At 58.2% G+C, this 21789-nt stretch overlaps 1 protein-coding gene across 3 annotated transcripts in view; it reads right to left on the bottom strand.

Moving 5' to 3' along the window:
• TECPR2 (tectonin beta-propeller repeat containing 2) overlaps positions 1-21789 on the bottom strand; it is a 78183-nt gene that overhangs the window by 31601 nt on the left and 24793 nt on the right. For all 3 annotated transcript variants that reach the window (XM_053666085.1, XM_053666083.1, XM_053666084.1), the window contains 11 exons: positions 21015-21327; positions 18179-18311; positions 14654-14971; positions 12735-13717; positions 10687-10870; positions 9097-9270; positions 6812-6992; positions 5587-5728; positions 3286-3526; positions 2568-2657; positions 951-1184 (listed from right to left, as the gene is read on the bottom strand). In XM_053666085.1, coding sequence (XP_053522060.1) covers positions 951-1184; positions 2568-2657; positions 3286-3526; positions 5587-5728; positions 6812-6992; positions 9097-9270; positions 10687-10870; positions 12735-13717; positions 14654-14971; positions 18179-18311; positions 21015-21327 — 2993 coding nt within the window. The remainder of the gene's footprint in view (positions 1-950; positions 1185-2567; positions 2658-3285; positions 3527-5586; positions 5729-6811; positions 6993-9096; positions 9271-10686; positions 10871-12734; positions 13718-14653; positions 14972-18178; positions 18312-21014; positions 21328-21789) is intronic.

Below are 21789 nucleotides of genomic sequence, written 5' to 3' on the forward strand. Positions count from 1 at the left end.
TGGCCACTGGCCACCGGCCACCTACGGTCTGCATGACCCACTCTGGCCATGGCTGGGTCCTGGCACTGATTTGCTAATGCTGATGCTGTAGGCACGAGGCTGGGTGGCTCGGTGCCTCTGCCAGGCGCCTCTGCCCAGCAGCACGCCTGCAGTGCACACCCGCCGCCTGTGCTCTCACCGTCTGAGGACGGCCGGCCCAGACTCAGCAGGGCCTACTTCCGACTCCCTCCTGCCCTCGGACGGAGATTCCCGTCCACCAACGCTGATTTCTCCTGGGAAGGGTGGCCACCACCCCAGTGACCCGGCACTGGGAGGATGGGGTGAACAGGCAGGGAGGCAGGGCTGGGAGGGCCACGCCCAGCTGCAGCCTCGTCCACAGCCCCGTGGGGTCAGTCACTGTCGGTGAAGACAGCTGGCTGATGCTCTCAAAAGCAACAGGGTGACTGGTCCTGGGGCCGAGAACGGGCTCAAGAGACCGTGCACCAGGCCTAAAGCAGAGCGACCAAAACGACCCTGGAAAACACCTCGCTCTGGACAAAGTGAGCTTGGCAGTTGAGAGCTGACCCACCCCTCAGTGGTGCCACAGGACGCCGGGCCTTGCTGGACGGACTGAAGACATGTCTGCACGGCACCTTGGAGCGGCCGTGCGGGCCGGGCCCAGCCATGTGAGGAAAGTGGCCCCCGGCAGCTGGAGATGCAGCAGGGCTGCCGGGAAGGAGGCGGGCGGCGTGCCTCCCTCGCTCGTTCCCTCCCTGCTTCCTCTCTCCCCTCCGCCTTTTCTGTGCAGGTGTGCGTGTGTGTGGGTCAATTCCCAAACACCAAATGCTTGGACAGGTAAAACCACTGGCTGTCAGCTGACCAACACGAGAAACCGTATGGCCCCTGGAACCTTTGTTAGCGGTCACATCTGGAGGCAGCGTAAAGGCCGTCCCGACGCTCAAGAGGCCTACCTAGCTGCGAAAGGTCCAGCCGCGTCCAGTGCATGCCGGTGGGACAGCTCTTGGACAGCGTCCTGATGAACACCTGGCCCAGGCTGTCCAGCGCCCACAAAGCGTCCTGGCAGGCGGCGAAGGCCCTCATCTCGGCGTCGGGAGGCAGCTGCAGCGTGGACGGGCGGGACCGGGCATCCTGGGCACTGATGCTGCACAGGTCCTTGCTGCCCTGGCTCAGCCACAGGGAGCTTCCTGTGGAAGAATTCGCAGGGTCGCGGACGGAAGCACCAGGCAGCCAACCCTGCCCGAAGCTCCTGAGCTCACTCACCAAGCGCCCACAGAGGTGCCATGCGCTCTAAGGTACAGCTGGGGGATGCCCTGTGACTTAGGAAGAAACGAGCCCAAGGTATCGGAGTGAAATGAAAGAGAGCAGGGCGTACGAGATTTTATGAAGGCTACGGTGCTGGCCTGGCAGTGCTGACCGGGGTGAGCTACAGCAGCTGGGCGGTCTCTCACTCGGAGCATTTCATCAGCACTCGGAGGTGGGGGTCAGCAGGGCCGCTCAGATGCAAGGCCGAGGTGCTCGCCGCCCTGCCGCGGTGGGTGAGGGCGGGCCTGCGCACCAGGGGGCTGCTGGGCAAGGCTCTTCCCACCCCTCCGCCACTTCTAGAATCCTTAGGTTTGTAGTTTCAGCTTAAAATGCAAATAACCCTCAGGGAAGTTAGAACCTCGGGCACCGGTTTCATCTACGATACTATCTAAAGCCTGCGGCCAGGCCTGTTTCAATGTCTGTTTGGACGTTGAAAACCTGTGGCAGTGGGTGTGCGGGTTTCTAAGTCCCGGCCCCAGGGAGCTGGCCTCCCCGGGTGCAGCGCACACAGAGCCACGGCCACAGTCCGCGTGTGGGTCGCCGTCAGTGGCTCTCAGCAGTCAGGCCGGGTGTTGCTGCTGAATGAATCTGTGCTAAACTCAGGAACGGGCCTCCGTGTTTGGGGCTCGTGGGTTTCAGAGCTGGTGTCAGAACCACCTGGTGCAAAAGCGTTTATTGTCCTGGCCACGTCCCCCACTTCCCAGGGCACGGAGGCTTGAGCGAAATGACTGTCTCCCCAGGGCCACGCGGCACGATGGCCTCTCATCCGACCCTCGGTGCAGCCCTCGGGGCGGCTTCAGCTCCTTCCCACAGGGGACCCCGACTGCCCACACTGCAGCTCCAAGCCCCAGGCTCCGGGGCAGGCTGAGCTCTGACGATGGAGGGGCGTCTGCCCCAGTGGGTCACACCTGTGGGACGCAGGCCAGCCAGAGACTGCAAGCAGGTGAACAGAGACTGCTGGAGGGGGCGACTGGATTCACAGGAGAAAACGGGATGGTGCCCAAAGAACCCGGTGCGCCCCGGCTGCTGTGCTGTGGCCCAGTGCCGCGCTGCTCAAGCCACCGGCTGCCAGCCCGGGCGGCTACACAGAATGCTCCCCACCTCCAGGTTGCTTCCCTGCTCTGGACCCTTCTCTCCTGGTCAGGTCTGTCCAGCTTCAGGGCTGTCAGCTCAGCCAACCAGGGCTAGCCACCTGTGACGCCACCCCTGGCTCTGACCAGGGCACAGCAGATCAGGGGTTAGGGGCACTGCGTTTCCCCACCCACCTTCCTTTGTGGGCGAAGCAGAGGCCAGCACGAAGGCCCATCTTGTCGCAGAGGCTGTGCCACGGGGAACAACACTGTTCCAGTAGGTGCCTGGATGGGAGAGACAGACACAGTGCGTTAGAGGAGGAGGGAGCCCCACCTCAAGACTTTAGCCCCACCTCTTCCATGGCTGCCAGCCAGCCCTGCGAAGGCCGGCCCCCTTCTCTGTGGACGCCAACAGGCAGAGTCACAGCCTTGCCCCGGCGGGGAGGCCACGCGAGGAAGCCACGTGGGGAGGAGAGCTGGAGAACGGCCACAGAGCAGGGCTCCCTTTACAGGATGAAGCCCGGCCGATCGGCGGAGCCCTGCATTTCCAACAGCATGACAATTTTCCTCTCGGATACGGACTATTCTCTCTTCTTAGGCCCTTCCGATCTAGGTGGATCTTTCCCATTTAAGTGTAAAACTATGAAAATAAAACTGGGCTCCGTCTGCTTTACATCACACCAGGTTCCCAGTGGAACGTGCTCACAGGCCGTGTGGACACTGGGACCTGAGATGCGGCAGGGACAGACTGGAACAGGAAGCAGGCACACACACGAAGAGGCCTGTGTGGAGGACACTCCTGCCACCGGCACAGGTCCCTCCTTGGGCGGAGAGCTGAGCGCTTCCCGTCCACGCCGGCCCTCCCGGGGAACTGCCTGTTAGGCCAACAAGAGAACTGAACTGGTTCACCCACCGACCAGACTTCCTTTGGCCACATGGAGCTCGTTCTTGCCCGAGGAGATCCAGACGCCGCTGTTGTTGACACCCAGGAGGCTCGGCTGGCACTGAAGCTGCTGCGACCAAAACGCCGTGCGCAGTTTACCCGCCACCTTTTCCACGGGCACCTGGGCCGCCGTGGCCACAGACTGTGTGGCGTGCACTATGGTCTGGAACAGGCTGCACTGGTCGAACACCACGTAGTCCGTGATGCTCACCTGGAGGGGCACAAGTGGGTGCCAGCTGTCAGGGCAGTGACAGAGCTCAGGCCCGCCCAACACCCCAACGCACGTGCATGTCAGTGTGCGGACCGAGCAAAGTGCAGCAGGACGCCACCGGACTGGAGCTGCGCTCCCGGAGGGCTGGGTCGGAGGGACAGGGAAAACGGTCACCGGTTTTCTCCTGCACGCGGATCTGGGACGCCAAGCGTGTGCCTGGACACCACCCACACCCCCTCTGTCTTCTGTACTGACCAGAGAGGAAGAGCTACTTTGCTTTTCAATTCAGGCATTTCCCAGGGACAGCAATGCCAGCACTCGGACTCATCACATGGGTTAAAATGGTACCGTAAGTAAGTAACTCGTGGTCCAGACCAGGGCTGTCACCAGTCAGGCCCGGCCAAACCCTGAAACAGGGCCGCCTGGGCCGCAGCGGCGCCCTGGCTCGGAGGCCCATCGCTGGCCTCCCCGCGGCCTCCCTCTGAGAAGGCCTCGCCTGGAGGCCTCCGGCAGGCGGTCCCACCTGCTCCCACTCCTCTCTTCCACTCACACGTCTCCCGCTGGGTCTGAGCACAGGCTCCCCACGGCCCCGTGCCCAGCACGGCCTGGTGCAGGCCCAGGTCGTGCATGATGGAGGAAGGGACATCTTTTTCACAGTGGCCTCAACTTCCAGGACACAGAAACAAGAGGATATTCCGGGAAAAACGAGCACTGCACGCCTGTGTCCGGGCAAGCCGCTGCCCTCGCTGAAGTTCCAGCGGAGGTTTCCCCGTCGGGACCCCCAGGCCCAGCTGCGGGGCCCACAGGGTGCGTAGCCTCGGCACACGCCTGCTGTCCGACTGCCCCAGGAGCTTGCCCTTTGCCAAGGCCTGCACACTGCCAAGGCCACACCGAAGTCTGCGACAGACTCAGCCCAGCACCCAGTATTTGCAGATAAGCAGGATGCAAATTCAAATACAGAAAAGTGTAGCAGCCCAACAGAACACCGGCTCTCATGCATTGACTGCAAGGACTCAATCTCACAGTAATTAAACTAAGTGCTTTCAAATACCTCGAAGACGGTTCTGTCAGTTAAATTTCTCTAAAGATCACATTCTGAATACGAACTGCTCCCTAGTCTTCGGGCCACGTAACAACAGAACTTAGCCCCACAGACACACTAGCACGTGTGTGTAAAGCCACATAACACGAGGACAAGCCCAAAGAAGGGGTGTTGAGGTCATTAGCAGAACCTTCCGAGCACGCCTGCGCACTGGAGCAGAGAACGGGTGCATACGCCCTCACCCCCCGAGGAGCAAACATGTCTCATTTCTCCCACCCTCGCCGAAGGGGCCTCGGCAACAAGGCGAGTCCTCAGGGCAGTGAGGCCCGGGCCCACGGGACGCACCGCACAGTCGCTGCGCAGCCACAGCTGCCAAGGGTCCGTGCACCCTCCCGGCCCTCAGGGTCCTGGGGGCTCCGGTCACACTGGCACCAAAGCGGGGGAATTAGACGCTCCTCTGAAAATGTGTTCCAGCCTCTCTGGCTGGTACCAAGTCACGAAGAGGTGGCGTGATCACACCTTTTTATGCCCCAAAGCCTCTCCTTTCCCAGCACACACGGGAAAATCCTCTTTGCTGCAACACCGCCCACTCGCAGGCTTTCTGAACAAGCAGAGATGCACGAACTTTAACTGTGGGTTGAGTTTTCCAAACCTACTGTCTAGTCTCTTTTCTCAGCACGTCTGCTCAGAACGAAACATCGTTGCTATCCGGGTCCCGCAGTGGCTGTTGCAGGCCCATTTAGCATGTGACGGATGTCTAGACGGCACCTACGTCAGTGAGCAGGGCCTGCGCATTCAGGCACAGAGAGAGCTCACCGGGTCACTGCCTGAGATGCACAGCCCCCGACGCTGCCCACGTGCGGGCTGGGACCCAGCAGAGTCCACCTCGCCCAGCAGGAAAATCACTGCTGCCCACTCAGTCCCACCTCCCCGAGCCCTTCAAGGGAAAGAGGGGGGGAGACAAAGGGGGGGGGACAAAGGGGGAGGCCCTGCACGTGCCGCGCAGCGGGGCACCCACCTGCCACCAATGCTCGTCCTCCCCCTGAGGCCTCTTGGACACGACGCCGGTCCGGAACCACAGGCTCCCGTGGATGTCCAGCGCCCACAGCGTCTGCTGGTCCCCGAGGGCTATGCACACAGGTTCCAGAGCCTGCCTCTCACTGCGAACGGAGGAAGGCAGGGCGCTGGCACCGACGGTCGGGGGCCCACCCCCCAGGTCCAAGGAAGGAAGCCTGAGTTTTGAGTTAAATCACTGGGCAACACAAACTGTTCAAACATGTCCTAGCTTCTGAAAGACACACTGAAGGCCCAGAACTGCAGGGAACAAACACTCTTGGGAGAAAATAACCTAAGAAAAAGGTGAGTGGCCTCCTGCCCCGCCCCCGCCCCCACGTGCCAGCGCTGCCAGGACCCTGTGGCTGGGCACACGCTGCTCCCTCTGGCCCACGCCCTCCCCCACCCAGTGCCACCACACCTGCTTCCAGGCTCGGTGGCAGGTCCCCCTGCACGGCGCCCTCCTGGCCTCTGCAGGTGGAGCCCAGGGGCCCTCAGCACTGCGTGCGGCAGCCCCTGGTTCAGGACTGTCTGCGCTCACCGGCCTCGGGCAGCTTACTAGGCTCCCTCGAGCCGGGAGCTCTGAGAAGCCAGGGCCGGGGCTCAGTCACGTTCGCACACACAGCCCGGCCACCCAGGCTCCCAACAGGCACCTGCTCCAGTTTCCTGGGTTGCTAAGTGCGAACCGAGGTCCTAACCGTATTTGTGTGAGAACTCTGAAGAATCTCACATTCGCAAAATGACTTGATGGTAACTCTGTAATTAAGGTTTCCAGTGATATGATGTAACCAAGTTACAATTTGGAGACCAATTTCAATTGACGAGGATGACGATGAAGAAACCGATTTGACTGTAAACCACCTGAGATTCTGAACCGAAACGATAGGTACAACATGGGGCAGGTCTGAACAGAGACCGTCGGAGGGACCTGGGACCCAGCCACTTTCAAGGTGACACCAAGGGAGCAGCGCTGCAGAGACCCAACACCCAGCCTGCCGGTCAGGGGAGACAGTGGGTGCACCCAAGGCCGGCCGCCCACGCGGGCTCGGACCCCTGCAGGGGACACCTCGCTGCGGCCACTGCTGCCCAGGAGAGGCTCCTCTGGGTGCCCTGAGGGGAGTCCAGCCGACAAAAACCGGGGGTGGCAAGCCGGACGCTGAAAGCGTGTCCGTCCCCCCCTCCGTGGATACCTGACAACGTCACACTTCCACTGCTCCCCCTCAGGACAGAAGCTGCTCACGCCTTCACGGTACAGCAGGGCTCGCTGCTCGGTCAGCGCCCACACCACGCCGCCGCGGGCCGCCACCTGCGACAGTGGGCATGGGCAGTCGACCTTCACGGCTCTGGCGCAGGGGCGATCCGCACTGAGACCTGGCGGGGAGACGGCAGGGAGGCCCCAAGGACACGCGTCAGGATTGCACGCCTCGTTTTTACTGTGTACTTATTTCCCTTCTGTGGTGTTTTGTATCTCCTTCTGTAGTAAGTGCTTTTTAAAGATGTTTCATGAACTACCAGAGGGGAGGGTATCAGGGGAGGTAAATGAGAGCACAGGGGGGTAAACGGGGACGGGAGGAGTCGTTACTTGGGGTGGTGACCACAGTACCACATACAGGTCATGTGTCACAGAACCGACACCTGAAACCTACGTAACTTTACTAACTCACGTTACCCCAGTAAGTTCGATAGGAAAAAGAGGTATAGCCTACGTACAATGGTTAAACTAGGCTTAAAGATAACGTTCAGCTGAAACGTTTCTAGATGCCCTTTGAAAAACCCGAAGGAATGACGACTGAGTCGGGTCTGTTAAGACGCCCCGAAAGGCTCCGAGAGGCCCAGGCCCGCGCCGCTCCTCCGGGCCAGCGGCTCCTTGCACAGGGACGCGCTCTTCACCAGAGGGACCCTTCCCCGTGGGCCCCTCGGGGCTCAGCGTGAACAGAAGGGCCCAGCGCCCAGCCTCTGGGTGGGTCAGCAGGAGCCTGAGGCCTCCGGCCACCTCTCAGAGCAGCTCCGACAAAGTGGCCCCACCCTGCTTTCACCGGGGGTATATGTTTTTGGGGGTGTCCCACCACTGAAGTGAAACCCAATACCCCCAACTCCCTGTGCAGGGCTTCTTCCCTGCATCTTGGCAGACTGCTCCCGGGCACCTGGCAGAACAGCTGTCACCCAAACCCTGCATGCCCTGGCCTCGGGTGGGCGTCTGACTGGTCACAGGCCCTGGGGTGCACTTCCTCGCACCAACCAGGCAGGGCTCACGTGCAGGACTTTACACTGCGAACCCTCGGCCGGTCCCAAGACGCTCCCCCAGTGTCTGCGTGGAGCAGGGCTCATCTGACACCCCGCCCTGGAGACTCCTAGGGCACCGCTGCTACGCACCCATTCCTCGCCCTAGGCCAGAAGCCTGTTTTCCCACCAGGAACAAACTCAAACGCCCCAGAACTGTTTCCACTTGAAGGGAGACCGGGCCGCCCACCACCCAGGACCTGGCGAGGCTGCCTGATGGGGCTCAGGCAGGAGCTCCTGGAGTGGGTCGCCCTCCCACAGCTGGGGGCCATGCTGGTGGGCCAGGCTCGGACCCTCAGGAGTCAGCCCTGACAGCTCACGACAGGTATGAAAACACTACGCGGCAACAGCAGCAGCACGAGTGGGCAAGAGTGATCTTCGTGCCAATCCGAGACAGTCTCTTGACGACCAGAAAAGAGCTCTGGCCCCACAGCCCTCTCCGGCCCCACAGGCTCCACGCTCCAGCGCCCCACGCCGCTGACACCACGCAGGTGCGGCCCTCGGCGCAGTTCACTGTCAACGATCTGGCCCCCCTGGCCTCCTCCTGCCGTTTCCCAGGACCAACTGAACTGCTATTCAGAGCAAAGTATTTCCTGCTCTTTTTCCTGACCCACACGTAAACAGGGGTAGAGCAGTGAGTCCCGGCCAGGCCACAGGGAAATGGTGCCGGCGTCACCTGTCACTCTCTCCTCCTGGGACCTGACCCTGCAGGAGAGGTGGCCCGTGGTGGTTCCCGTGAGGAGAACGAGGTTGGGTCTATGTCTCACTAGGTAACCCTGCCCCCTCCTGCCCTACATTCGTCCTGGGTGGGAAGTGAAGTAGTAGCAGCAAACTGCCGTTCTATTCCAATGGCAAGGCCTCTGTTTCTAGAACTGTACTGATTAAGGCTGATCTTAGCCCTGGCTGGTGTAGCTCAGTGGATTGAGCGCGGGCCAGGAACCAGAGTATGGCAGTTCGATTCCCAGTCAGGGCACATGCCTGGGTTGCAGGCCAGTTCCCAGCAGGGAACGCACCAGAGGCAACCATACACTGATGTTTCTCTCCCTCTCTCCTTCCCTTCCCCTCTAAAGATAAATAGATAATAAAATCTTTAAAAAAGGCTGATCTTAGCTCCTCAGGCATTGTGGCTGTTCTAGCTAAGCCAGGTGCAGAAAGATGAGGCCCCACCGGCCCCTGAGCGCCACAGCCTTGTTACCTGTCTGCAGGTACAGGTCCCCGTTGGTCCTGACGACCCAGGCGGTGTCGTCACTCAGCGCCACAAACACAGCCTGGGGCAGCGCCTCGTACCAGTGCCGCTTGCCCTTGATGGTCACCTTCCCACACGCGAAAGCTCGGTTCGACTTCTGCTCGATCTTCCAGAGGAGGGCCCCTGTGGGGACGGAAGCCCAGGTCAGCGACGGAGACACACGCTCCGAGGCGGGTGCCGCGCCGAGAGGGCTGCGCAGACCCTGCCCTTGCTGGGGGCAGAGCCCTGCAGCACCCGAGTCTGAACCTCCGGCCACCAGCTGCCAGCTGCGTGGCTTCGGCATCACGTCACTTAACGTCCCCAACCCTGTTTCCCCATCTGTGAAATGCAGGTGACAGCGCATCAGTGGCACAGCCCAGAGCGGGGCACCCACAGGCGTGTGTGACACGGAACGGGAGCAGGGCCAGCAGCCTCAGGTTTGCCAAGGTGAGTCCCAGTCAACACTGCGAGGCACAGTAGTGTCCAGGGACAGCTGAGGGACCCACAGGGACTCGGGGGGGGGCGCTTCTGGGCCAGCTAAACGGACAAGACCCATGAAAAGGAAAAGGATTCTGGTAAGTAGCAAAAAAGAAGGGTGGGCGGGGGAAGGGGAGACAGGCGGGGGCTCTGCGGGCGGAGGCAGCGGCAGAGGCCGGGCACCAACAGGAGCGCCCGCGGGTCAGAGCGGGGAGAGGAAGCCTGAGGGACCCTGAGTGCAGACACGGCCCTGAGGCACCTCAGCCCAGAAGGGGACGCGGTGGAGACATAGCTCTCACGGGAACGAGGAGGACTGACCTGTCTTCAAAACGCACGGTAACGAACACAATCAGGAAGAACTGAAGTTTCTAAATGGATGGGGACATGGACCCAAAGGTAAATGAACAAGGAAGGGCTGAAACCCACAATTCTCCAACGCGAGCTAACGGGTGGGTCGTTATCATCTGTCCGTGTCCAAGGAAAACTACTCTTCAAACAGGCGGAGGTCAGACCAAGACGCCTGCCGACTCCTCTTTCAAACAGTGACGAAGACCAAGGGGAGCTGGGGGCGGGTCCGGGAAGTCATGGGCACGCCCGCTCACAGACGCAGTTCTGACCGACTTTCCTCCCGACGTGCCAGCGACGCGCCAGGCACTGCAGGGCAGAGACGCGGGAGAGCACGTCTGTCGCCTGCGCACCGCCCAGCCCGGGGAAGGGGCCGACGGGGTGAAACCGGCAGCCTCACTCGGCAAACGCCCGCCCGGCCCAGGCGCAAGGCCTCAGCCTGGCGTCGGAGAACGGACGCTGCTTCCCTCCACAGTCAGGGAGGCCGCCAAGCACGCAGGGGACTCGCTCAGAAACAGTCTCTAAAGAGGAAGCCGAGCGGCCAACTCCCTCCTCGTAAGGAGTATGTTAGCAGCTGCAACTAGCAAACAATCAAAACTTCCAACTGAACACTTATTAACACTATTTAATTGATATCAAACGAAGCAATTCACGATTGGAGAAAACCCCTCACACCTGGCGGGGGGAAGCACACCAGCGGGAGGGGCGGAGGTCCCTGGCGTGTGGGGCGGGGCGAACCTGAGGGCGAGACTGCCACCTGCTGGACGGCATCTTCAAACTTCTGCCAGCGCAGCCCGGCGCCTGGCAAGGCGCTGCAGAAGAGGCTGCCCTTGTAGTCCAGGCACCAAATGTACTTCTCGGAGACCACCAGGCTGAGGATGCCGTAGCCGGGGCCAGAGTAGCCCATCCAGCTTTCTGCAAACTAAGGACAGACCTCGTGAGTTCGGTGGCAGACAGCACGGCTGCGCGTGCCGTGCTGTCGTCAACCAGAAAAGCCCACGGATGTCGTTCAACTCAGAGCCGCGAGGGTCTCTGAGAAGCCCGCAGAGACTGCCCCGCTACCTTCGGAGCAGGGCTGCGCCCCTCCTGCAGGCCCCACAGCTCCTGTAATACCCCCCTAAAGCCAGGGCGCTCACCGCGGGGAGGGGGGGCTCTCTCCTCCACAGGCACAGCTCACCTCATGGAGACGAGGTCTGTAGTGAGAGCCCTGCCACTGCCTGTGTGCGCGGCATGTGTGCATGACACACTTGCGAACATTCCCAGGCCCAGTAGTCACCCTCCAGGCCCAGCCTCATGAGACCCGGTGGGACACGCTTCCGGGCTGGATTCTGAAACTGGGGTTCACTTGCTGGGGTTCTTCTAAAAACCAAAGCTAAATGAAGCCCTGGCTCTTCTGCACAAGAAATCAGCATGTGTGCACAACTGCCCCCATGTGGAAGTCAACTGCTTCGAAGAGGGCCCTGCTCACCACGACAAGCCCCATCTGCCCCCCACAATGCCCCCACACTTGCTGGGCTTTCCAGCTACCCGGAGGGGCCCAGGAGAGGCAGGGCGGGAAGGCAGCAGAGACCCTCAAAGCATGGAGGCTGGACCTGTCTCTCCGGGGGGATGCTTTTCTCAGGTCCTGGCCTCCAGTCCCCCAGTCCCCGCTCTGGACCCCGAGTGCCTGTCAGTGCCGACCTGGGTGGGCGTCTCTGCTGTGGCTTCCCCGCCGCCCTGCACTTTGCTCCCCACGGTCGCCCGAGTCCCACTCAGCCGGATGACCCAACGTGGACATCCACGACCCGCTGTCCTGTGCACAGTGGCGTCCCTGCAGCTGAGGCACTCAGGAAAGGCTGAGCGCACGCAGGACCCGCGGGGTCAGGCCTTCCGGCATCCCGGTGCACAGTGAGGGTGCCGCAGGGCTCGTTCCGAGGGGCAGGGCAGCTCAGAGGTGGAGAGGGGTCCCGCGCCGACCTTGCCCTGCACTTGCTCCGTGTGGGCCAACCCCCCCCCCCCCCCGCCTCCGTCGAGTCCCGGCCCCCTGCTCTGCAGAGCGGGGTGCCAACAGGACGACCTTCTGGCTCCCTCGGCTTCAGAGAAGTTACCGGGCTGAACTTGGGGAGCCAGAGCCGCCCACACCACCTGTTGGTGGCCCCGAGGAGCCAGCGGACTGGAGGCGCGGGGAAGCCGCAGGCGCTGTAAGCTCGACTCGGACTCCACACTGCACATCGCCTTGGCAGGGAAAGTTACAACACACGGCTCCTTTTCCACCCACACCCCTCCAACACTGATCACCTGCTGAGAAAAGTTTGCACTAATTAAGAAGCATTTTATCTAAAATGACCCAGAACAGTCAATAATTGTCTCTAGCGCTGCGGGCTGGCCCCTGGGTGACCTGCCTCCACGCCACAGGCGGAGGAGACAGTCATGGGGAAAGGGCTGCTTCCTGGTGCCGGTTTGGTGTGCACGCCTGTCTGAAGGGGAGGTGGGGACAGTCCCTGCCTCCAGCCTGCTCAGAGCCCCCCCACCCAGGCTCTCTGCCCACTGGCGTTGGAATGGCCCCCAGGCGGTTCAGCCCCTCCCAGAGGCGACCAACCCTCAGTGCCTTGCTGGGCAGGCCGCTGAAGCCGCGGTTCCAGAGCAGGGTGGCAGTTCAGCACAGACCCAGGGCATTCACGGAAACGCCCCCACCCAGACCTCAGAATATCCAGGCTGCAGGTTTTGCAGTAGAAATAGAATTTCTTTCCATGAGAAGGAAAGAACCAGGCCGTCAGTGACTTTCCACAAGAGAGAAGCCCACACACCTGATCTGCCTTCAGCAGCCCGGTGTCCTCCGGGGCCGGCCGGCTCAGGTCCTGCAGGGAGCGGCTGCCTCCGAGCTCCGCCACGCTGGTCTCTGAGGATGACGAGGGCATCCCACGGCCGTAGATATCCTCTTCGTCACTGGACGTCAGCGCCTGATCTCGTGAAGGGTGCTCGAGGTGAGGTTCATAGGTGCTGGCCACCAAGGCAGAGACCGGGGGCATTCCTCGTCCGCCCCCACTCCCCAAGTCACATTCGGAAGTAGCCCCTGCTCTCTGGCCTGTGTCACTGCCAACGACCACAGGCCAGGGCTTCGAGCCCAGGGGGCCAGGAGCCTCCACCTGCATCAGGAGACCCTGCCCTTGGCCGGTCTGCTCGGTGCCGCCTTGGTCAGCTCTGGTCTCCAGCGGCCCCCCCTGAGCACCGGAAGCCCAGCTGAGGCTGGAAGGCACTGGGGGCAAGGCCAGGAGAGGGGCCTCACACAGTGTGCTCTGGGGGGCCTCAGGCTCCAGGCCCCCCACCTCCTGGGACTCAGCAGAGCTATCCTGTTCTGGGCAAGGTGACGGCCTGCTATCGGGTCCATCGTGCGCAGGACAAGGCTCCTCCTTGGGTTCTGTGACGTCACCGCCCTCCACGACTTCCCCCAGCTGCAACGGCAAACTCAGCACCTCACTGTGGGGCCCCATCTCGCCTGCCTGGGTCCAGCGTGGGGTTGCCATCCTGTTGTCATCTTCACTGAGTAGGTCAGGGGCGGGCTCAGACACCCCCAGGACACTAAATGCCTCCGGGTCACTATGGTCCTGCAGGACACCATTCACTTCAGCACTGAGGTTGCTCTCCGGGTCGGCAGACTCTGTGCTCAACTGACCCAGACTCGAGGTCGCAGACAGCAGGTCTGCGTTCAAGGACTGGGGACTGTCGCCGGGAAACTCACAGCAGGGAGTCGACTCCAGGGAGCTGTGCCAGGTGTCCCTGCTTCCGCCTTCTGTTTTAAAATAAGAGCGTCTAAAATGAGGTGTGGCTCTACACAGAGATACGAGTTAAAAACCAAAATTTTGTTTCAAAAAATGCATTTTCAATAAATGAAAAACGCATTTTAAACTGGCAAAGAAACATCTCTTAAGTACAAATTATGCCAATGCAGGGATGTTTTAAATGGATGCAAATATTCTACACGCGATGGATGCTGAGGCCTCACTCGTGAAATGTTACGTAAGAAAATAAAGAACATGCCCTGGCTGGTGTGGCTCAGTGGACTGAGCCCCAGTTTGTGAACCAGAGGGTGGTTGGTTTGATTCCCAGTCAGGGCACATGCCTGGGTCCCCAGTGTGGGGCATGTGAAAGGCAACCACATACTGATGTTTCTCTCCTTCTCGTTCCCCCTCCCTTCCCGTCTAAAAATAAATAAAAGTAAATAAATAAAATCTTTTAAAAAATAAAGGGCAAACTACAAACTTTTAAAAATTATTAAAATGCTTAGGAATATGATAAAAATGTCCTCCAATACCACAGTGATCTTCAGCTAAGAGTTCGAGGGGCACCACGGAGTAAAAAGTTAAAGGGTTCAATGTCAAGCCCCAACCTGGTAACCAACACATCTGGCAGTTAAGACAAAGCGACCCATCCCGACACTGGCGACAATCTTGTCTCCGTGGGCTCCCGCGTAGGGTCACAACATCTCTGGCCTGGTGCCTGGTTCACACAAATGAACCAGCACTTTAAGGCCCGACGAGTGTCCCACCCAGGCCCCTGGGGCGGGCCGGTAGCACACAGGCGCGTAGCACTGTTCGGGCCTCACTGGTGCGCGCAGCCTGTGCGAGGGAGGGGGACCATGCTCTCGCAGACCCGCTGCTGCCCCCGAGGGCAGTGCCCACAGGGTGGGACATGGCACTGCGCGTGCCTTGCCGTTGACCTCACGTACCTGCCCTCTTCTTCCTCTTCTTCTTCCTAACTTTGAGAGGCTGCACCACGAGCTCCTGGTCGAAGTCTTCCGAGCTAATGACACTGAACCGCTGGCAGGCGGGTGGGCTGTCCCTGCCGAGCTCCGGGGCCGCCTGGGGCCCAGAGCCACTGTCAGTGGAAGTGAGGGACCCGCTCCTGCTCCTGGGCTCGCTGGCCGCAGAGCTGGCCACGGAAGCGCCCCTGAGCCTCGCCTCACAGGACGCATCCCCCGGCGGCTTCTCCGCATGCTGTGCGGGGACCTGCTCTGCGCATCCTGGCGTCTCGAGACCGTCTCGCGCTGCGAACAAAGAGTCAGCTTTACCACTGTCTGTCCCAGAGAAAGCCGACCTGCCTGACGCCAACCTGCCCTGAGCACCAGCCACTGACTTCAGAGAAACGAGCAAAACTCAGACTCATGTGGAAGATTCCAACTGACGGCTTTGTTCTCCAGGAAGCTCACGCACCAGTGTCGGCACACCCAGTCGTCGCAGCCGTCCTGTAAGTAACCAAACAGGAGGGGCCACCACTACCAGTGGGGCACTTCTCCTTCTATTCACAGATGGCTTTCAGGGGCGGGAGGCTAGTCTGAAACAGAGCTTCGTGCTGTCTCACAGGCACCCAAGGCCTTCAATACACTTTGATACAATACTACTCAGTGGGCATTTGAAAAGTACTTATCCTGGCTGGTGTGGCTCCGTGAACTGAGTGCTGGCCTGTGAAGCAAGGGGTCGCTGGGTGGATTCCCAGTCAGGGCACATGTCTGGGTTTCAGGCCAGGTCCCCAGTAGGGGGCGAGGAGAGGCAATCACACATTGTTATTTCTCCCCCTCTTTCTCCCTCTCTTCCCCCCCTCTAAATATAAATAAATAAAACCTTAAAAAATGTGTATGTGTACAAGGTCTGTCCAGAAAGTATCCAGTCATGTAACGTGAAAACCAGCGATGTTTACTGAAGAAGATACAAAATACAAGAAACACTGTACGCAGAACAATGAATGACGCCTCAGTCCCTCCAAAGGAGGCACCTTGGACCTCACACAGTTCTAATCACCATCAGCAGCCCCGTCGTATTTTCCTGAATCTCACTGATGGTTTGAAATCTCTTTCCTTTCAAAGGTGATTTTAGTTTTGGGGAAAGGCAGAAGTTGCAGGGCACCAAATCTGGGCTGTAGGAGGGCTGGGTCACCTGGGTGACTTGATGTTTCACCAGAAAACTCTGCATGAGATGTGATGCATGAATGAGCAGGTTGTTGTGATGAAGCTGCCAATCACCGGTCGCCCACGGCTGCGGCCATTTTCATCGTATTGCACCTCTCAACCGACGAAGATCACAGGTAGTGCTGCTTATTAATTGTTTGGTCAGGAGGGGCGAGCAGACTCTTGATGGACAGCACCTTCCCAACCAGAAAACACAGTTAACATGGTCCTGACCTTGCTGCCACTTTGCCACACCTTCTTCGGGCATGGAGAACCAGGAAGACCCTTCTGGGCCTTCCCGTCCTGGTCATACGCACCGCAGATCCGTGGTCAACTCCAGTCATGACCTTCTTGAGGAAACCAGTTCATTGGTAGCCGTCTGAATCAAGTCGTTGGGAACTGCAGCGTGATGTTCCTTCTGCTCTGGTAGCAGAAGCCACAGAATGAATTTTGCCACAAAACGTTTCATGCCAGGACCTTGCGTCAGAATCCCGGACACAGTCGTTTCTGGAACCCCCAGCTCCACTTCCAGTCCTCACACTGTCGGCCGCCGATCTTTGTCGACTGCAGCCCGTCCACGTTCAACAGTCTCAGGTGATCTGCTTGTCGCAGGCCTTCCAGAGTGTGGATCACTTTCAACAGGTTCTCGATCGTCTCTGAAGCATCTGTGTCCCGCTTGTATTTGCGCTGCACTCATATCATCATCTCTGAAAGCCTCCAAATCATCCCAGTAGTTTCTACGGAATAGTGTTCAGGCTTAAAGCAAAATTTGACGTGGATTCGTTGCTCTGCTCACTCAGGCGTTTTGAATGCAGTGGCCGCACAGTGCACATGCTCACTCAGTGCCATCTACCACCCCCACTGACTAGTCAGTGAAGTCGTCATTGTTCACGCATGAGCATTCCAGTCCACTCTCTGTGGCTGCCAGGTTACATCCATGTCGTGCAGACTGTTCTCATTATATTAACAATGGCTGGACTTCTCCTGGACAGACCTTGCATGCCTGAAATTAAACTTCTCAGAATCCAAGAGGGAAGGTAGTTTTCTGCTGGGACGGACTCAAGACAGGTGGCCCACTAGAGCAGCCAGAGCCTGACCCAAGCAGTGGGCACGGACAGGAGTGGCCGCGGAATGCCCTCCACAGACTCATCCTCCTCTCACCACGGCCCCAGAAGGCGACCAGGGCCGGACGGCTACAGCCCAGTCCCCTCTGACCTACTGAGTGCCAGACACCATCCAGGTGCTGAGCCATGGCCGTCCACTAGGCAGGGACCCTGCTGCCCTGGGGACACCAGGGCCGGGCTGCAGGCTCCGCACACATAGGACCAGGGGGCAGAATGCGGCGGAGTGAGCCCCGGGCAGGGAAGTGGCCCGTGGGAGGTCACTCAGCCGATGGCAGAGCTCACCTACAGCTGTGCCATCCACTACAGAAGCCACCAGTCACGTGGCTGTTTAAATTCAGATTAGTTACAATGAAACGAAACTTAAAATTCAGTTCCTCAGTTGCGCTCGCCACATCCCAGGTACCCAGCAAACGCGTGTGGGCAGCGGCCACCTACTGGACAGTGCAAATACAGAGCAAGGAAGGGACAAGGCTATTCCAACCCTAGGAGGAAAGGCGCTGGGTGGCAGGCAGACAGGTTTCCCATTTCCCACAGCTTATTATGAGGGACAAACGGAACACCTTCAGACCTACTCTGGGAACTTCAGAGGCCCCACAGACGCGGGGCTGAGGATGAGATCGCAAGTGGCGAGTGCTTAGCACGGTCTCTGGCACACAGTGAGTCTGAGAGTGAGAGTGAGGGGCGGGGCCCACTGGCTGCTCTGGTTACCACGGGGAACAAGGCCACTGAGCAGCCCCAAACGTACTGAGTACCAAGGGTGTGTGCAAGAGAAGCCATAGTTTGGCTCATTGGAATTTGGGCTTATATGAATTACAAAAAGCAAGCCAAAAGCACACAGAATAATAACCAATTCTACAAGCAAGAACTGCAGTAAGAATAAAAAAAGTCCCAGCTGACTAACTTAAATGCTCTAAAATCTTATGCGAATGTAGGTCTTCTGGAGTCCGAACCCCACCCGCTGCCAGAGTATCAGAGGTCAGTCACGTGGACGCAAACGTGGGGCTCTCTCTCCCTCCCCCTCCCTCGCTCCCCCACCCGTGCCGGACCCACGGGAGCAACTCTCAGGATCCCAAGGACGGTGAGACGTCCTCCCGCGGCCCTCCTTGTTTAGATGAGCTCCAACCACTGAACCGCAAAACGGCAAGTCTCACAAAGGAAACCCGGCGACTTCATCGTAAATACAGACCTACTGACACCAGTCCTTCCGGTCTGCTTGAAATTCTTATGATGTTCCTGTCTCCCTTTAAGAGAAATATTTCGTTTTCTGTGCAGGAAACAGACACGATATCACCTGATCCTTCCAAACCAGCGATTGTGGCCTGTCCAAAAATAAAAAACAAAACAAATAAAATCACCAAACCGGCAACAGTAACCGATCCGAGCGTGCAAGCAGGTCAGCCGGCCACTGCTCATGGTTGTGACAACTTCCTGGGACTCCTCAGGGCGACTCAGCCCGCAGGGCAGTGACACCCGACAGGCAGGTGTGTGACCTGCAGATGCCCTCCTCGCCAGCAACTTCTCGGGCGGGAGGAGCCGTCTCGTCCTGCCGCTCGGCCACTCGGGACCACGTCCTCAGCTGCCGCCCACGCCCTGTGACAAGGAGCTTCTCCTCCCTGGTGGGACCTGACTGTCAGCCAACACAGCTCTGCTCTTAAGAAGAAGCTAAAGAGACTTCTGCCAAGATGGAGGCATAGGTGGAGACGCCGTGCTTTCTCACACAACCAAGTTTAGAGACAACAAAATATTAGCAACAGAAAACACAGCCGAACACAGAAAATTGAACTTTTCGGAAGTCTGTTAACAACAAATTCTTCAGCCTGACTGACAGACCAGTGAGGGAGTGGGCAGTGAGACGAGACCAAGCAGGCCCCAGCGGCGAGAGGCAGCAGAGGGGGCTGCCATTTCCCCGCTCTGACCCCGCCCCCACATACAGCCTCACAACCCAGCAACCGGGTGGCCCCGCCCTGGTGAACATCTAAGGCACCTCTCCTCATACTTAACAGGTGAGAACAGACCAAAAATGGCTCAAGAAGATCTCAAAGCCCCAGAGCCCATAACTCTAAGCGACGAAGAAATAGCAAAACTTTCAGAGGCACAGTTTAAAACACTGGTGATCAGGATGCTCACAGAACTGGTTGATTATAGTCACAAATTAGAGGAACAAATGAAGGCTAAACTAATTGAAATGAAGGGAATTGCACAGGAAACCAATAGTGATGAAAAAGAAACTGGGACTCAAATCAATGGAGCGGACCAGAAGAAAGCAAATAATGGCCAAACAGAAAAGAGTGAAGAAGCAAGAATTCAAATAAACGAGGAGAGGCTTAGGAACCTCCAGGACATCTTTAAACGCTCCAACATCAGAATTATAGGGGTACCAGAAGGGGGAAAGGCACAGCCACCAGTGGAAAACTTATTTGAACAAATAATAAAGGAGAATTTCCCCAATCTGGCAAAGGAAATAGACTTCCAGGAAATCCAGGAAGCTCAGAGAGTCCCAAGGAAGGTGGACCCAAGAAGGAACACACCAAGGCACATCATCATTACATTAGCCAAGATTAAAATGAAGGAGAGAATCCTAGAAGCAGCAAGAGATAAGGGGACAGTCACCTACAAAGGAATTCCCATCAGAGTGTCAGCTGATTTCTCAAAAGAGACCTTACAGGCAAGAAGGGGCTGGAAAGAAGTATTCCAAGTCATGAAATCCTAAGACCTACAACCAAGATTGCTCTATCCAGCAAAACTTTCATTTAGAATGGAAGGGCAGATAAAGTGCTCCTCAGATAAGATCAAATTCAAGGAGTTCATCATCACCAAGCCCTTATTATATGAAATGTTAATGGGACTTATCTAAGAAAAAGAAGATAAAAAAGATGAACAGTGAAAGGACAGCAAAGTCACAGTTATTAACAACCACACCTAAAACAAAAGCAAACTAAAAGGACAGCTAGATCAGGAGCAGAAACATAGAAATGAAGATCTCATGGAGGGTTAGCAACAGGGGAGTGGGAGGAGGAGAAGGGGGGAGAAGGTACAGAAAATAAGTAGCATAGACGTTAGTAGAAAATAGATGGGGGGGCAAAAATAGCATGGGAAATGTAGAAACTAAAGGACTTGAGACACATGGTCATAAACTAAAGGGGGGGTAATGGTGGGGACGGGGGGGTAGGGTGGAGGGGAATGAAGGGGGGGAATACAACAACTATAATGGCATAATCAATAAAATAAAAAAAATTAAAAAAAGAAGCTAAAATGAAAGTTTTTGTTTCATTTTTTATCCTTACCTGAGGACATTTCTTCATGAATTTTAGAGAGAAGAAGGGAGAGAGAAAAACAGAGCAAGACAGAAGCCTCGACTGGTTGCTTCTGTACTCGGCCTGACCGGGGATCAAACCTGTAACTTTTTGGTTATGGGACAACATTCCAACCAACCGAGGCACATCGGCCAGAGCAAAAGTTTTGTTCTATGTTTTTTAAAGTTCCTGTACCCACCTCTAAAAGTAATACTCTATTACTACCCTGAGTTAAACACAAACGGCTTCCTACCACAATGGAACGCTGAAAGTTGTCCAAAACGCAGACGGCAGAATACTGCGCGTCCGCTGGGTGGCGAGAACAAGTCGAAGAGTTCGGGGTGGAAAGGAGGCTGGAGAGAGAGTCCTGCCCTGCTCACGCCACCCGGGGAGGTGGCTCTCTGTGAGTGCCTTTGTCAGACTGCGTCTGTATTTGATACGCTCAGTCACTGGTCGTCAGGAAAAAGGAGACCCAAACGGACTATAAAGAACGAGTCTAATTTTGTGCTCAAGTGCAAACACACACACACGAAAACCAACACCCGATTTCTTGGCAGGGGGAGCACTACGAATAGCAAACCAAGTATCTTTTCAAATCCAGGAAAATAACCAGGCCTTCCCCTGACGTCTGTGAGTGGCCCAGGAAAAAGCGAAGCACCCGAGCCCACCCTGCCCGGCCCCCACGGCGAGGGGCGGGAACACCGGGATGGGCCGTGGTCCTGCGCTTACCTGGTTGACGGTGTCTAGAAGGTAAACGCTGTACTCGTTCCAACTCAGCACCCAGCCTTCCTGGAAGAAGCACGAAACGAGCCCCAGGTGCTTCTCAGGTCCGCAGCCACTCGCCTGGTCCCAGGGCTCTCGGCGCGGGTACAGCTCGAAGGGCTTGGCTCCCGCGGCGAAGGCGTCCTTTAGGATGAACGTGGCCTGAACCGTCCCGTGGACGTCGGCCTTCCATAGCCGGAGCCCCGGCCGCGACGCGTACAGGGTGAGGTCGCTCTGCTTACAAAGTCCTGGTATGAAGCACGCACCAAACCTCCCTGTGCTGAGGTCGAGAGAAAGAAGAAGATGCTGACTGACTCCAGGTGGTCACGGACACGAGCTGGGACAGGAGTTTCTGGCGGAGCCCACCAAGGTCGACGATTCAGAACCCTTTCTACTGAAGCACACCGCCTCCCCGTGCCCGGGGGACAAGGTGTCTGCCCCACGTCCTCACAACACCCCAGGGCCCCCCCGTCCCCGGCCACACAGCTCGAGTGGCCGGGCATTCTCCACACTCCAGCGTCTCACTCAGCCCCTCGGTGACTACATCCCCCTGGACGGGCCCAGGAGGACAGCAAGCACCAAACCCCTCTGAAATGAAGACTGCCAGGCTGGCCGGAGCGTGCACAGGTCACCCAGCACCGTGTGGCACCACCGCCCTGGGCGGGCTTGCTCAGGGGGCTTTCTGACAGGGATCGGAGGGTCCTCGCAGGGCCGCCGTGACCCCTCCCCCTCCCTCCTGCTT

The sequence above is a fragment of the Artibeus jamaicensis genome, unplaced genomic scaffold, assembly GCF_021234435.1.
Source record: "Artibeus jamaicensis isolate MK-2021 breed Jamaican fruit bat unplaced genomic scaffold, CSHL_Jam_final contig_444, whole genome shotgun sequence".
Taxonomy (NCBI): domain Eukaryota; kingdom Metazoa; phylum Chordata; class Mammalia; order Chiroptera; family Phyllostomidae; genus Artibeus; species Artibeus jamaicensis.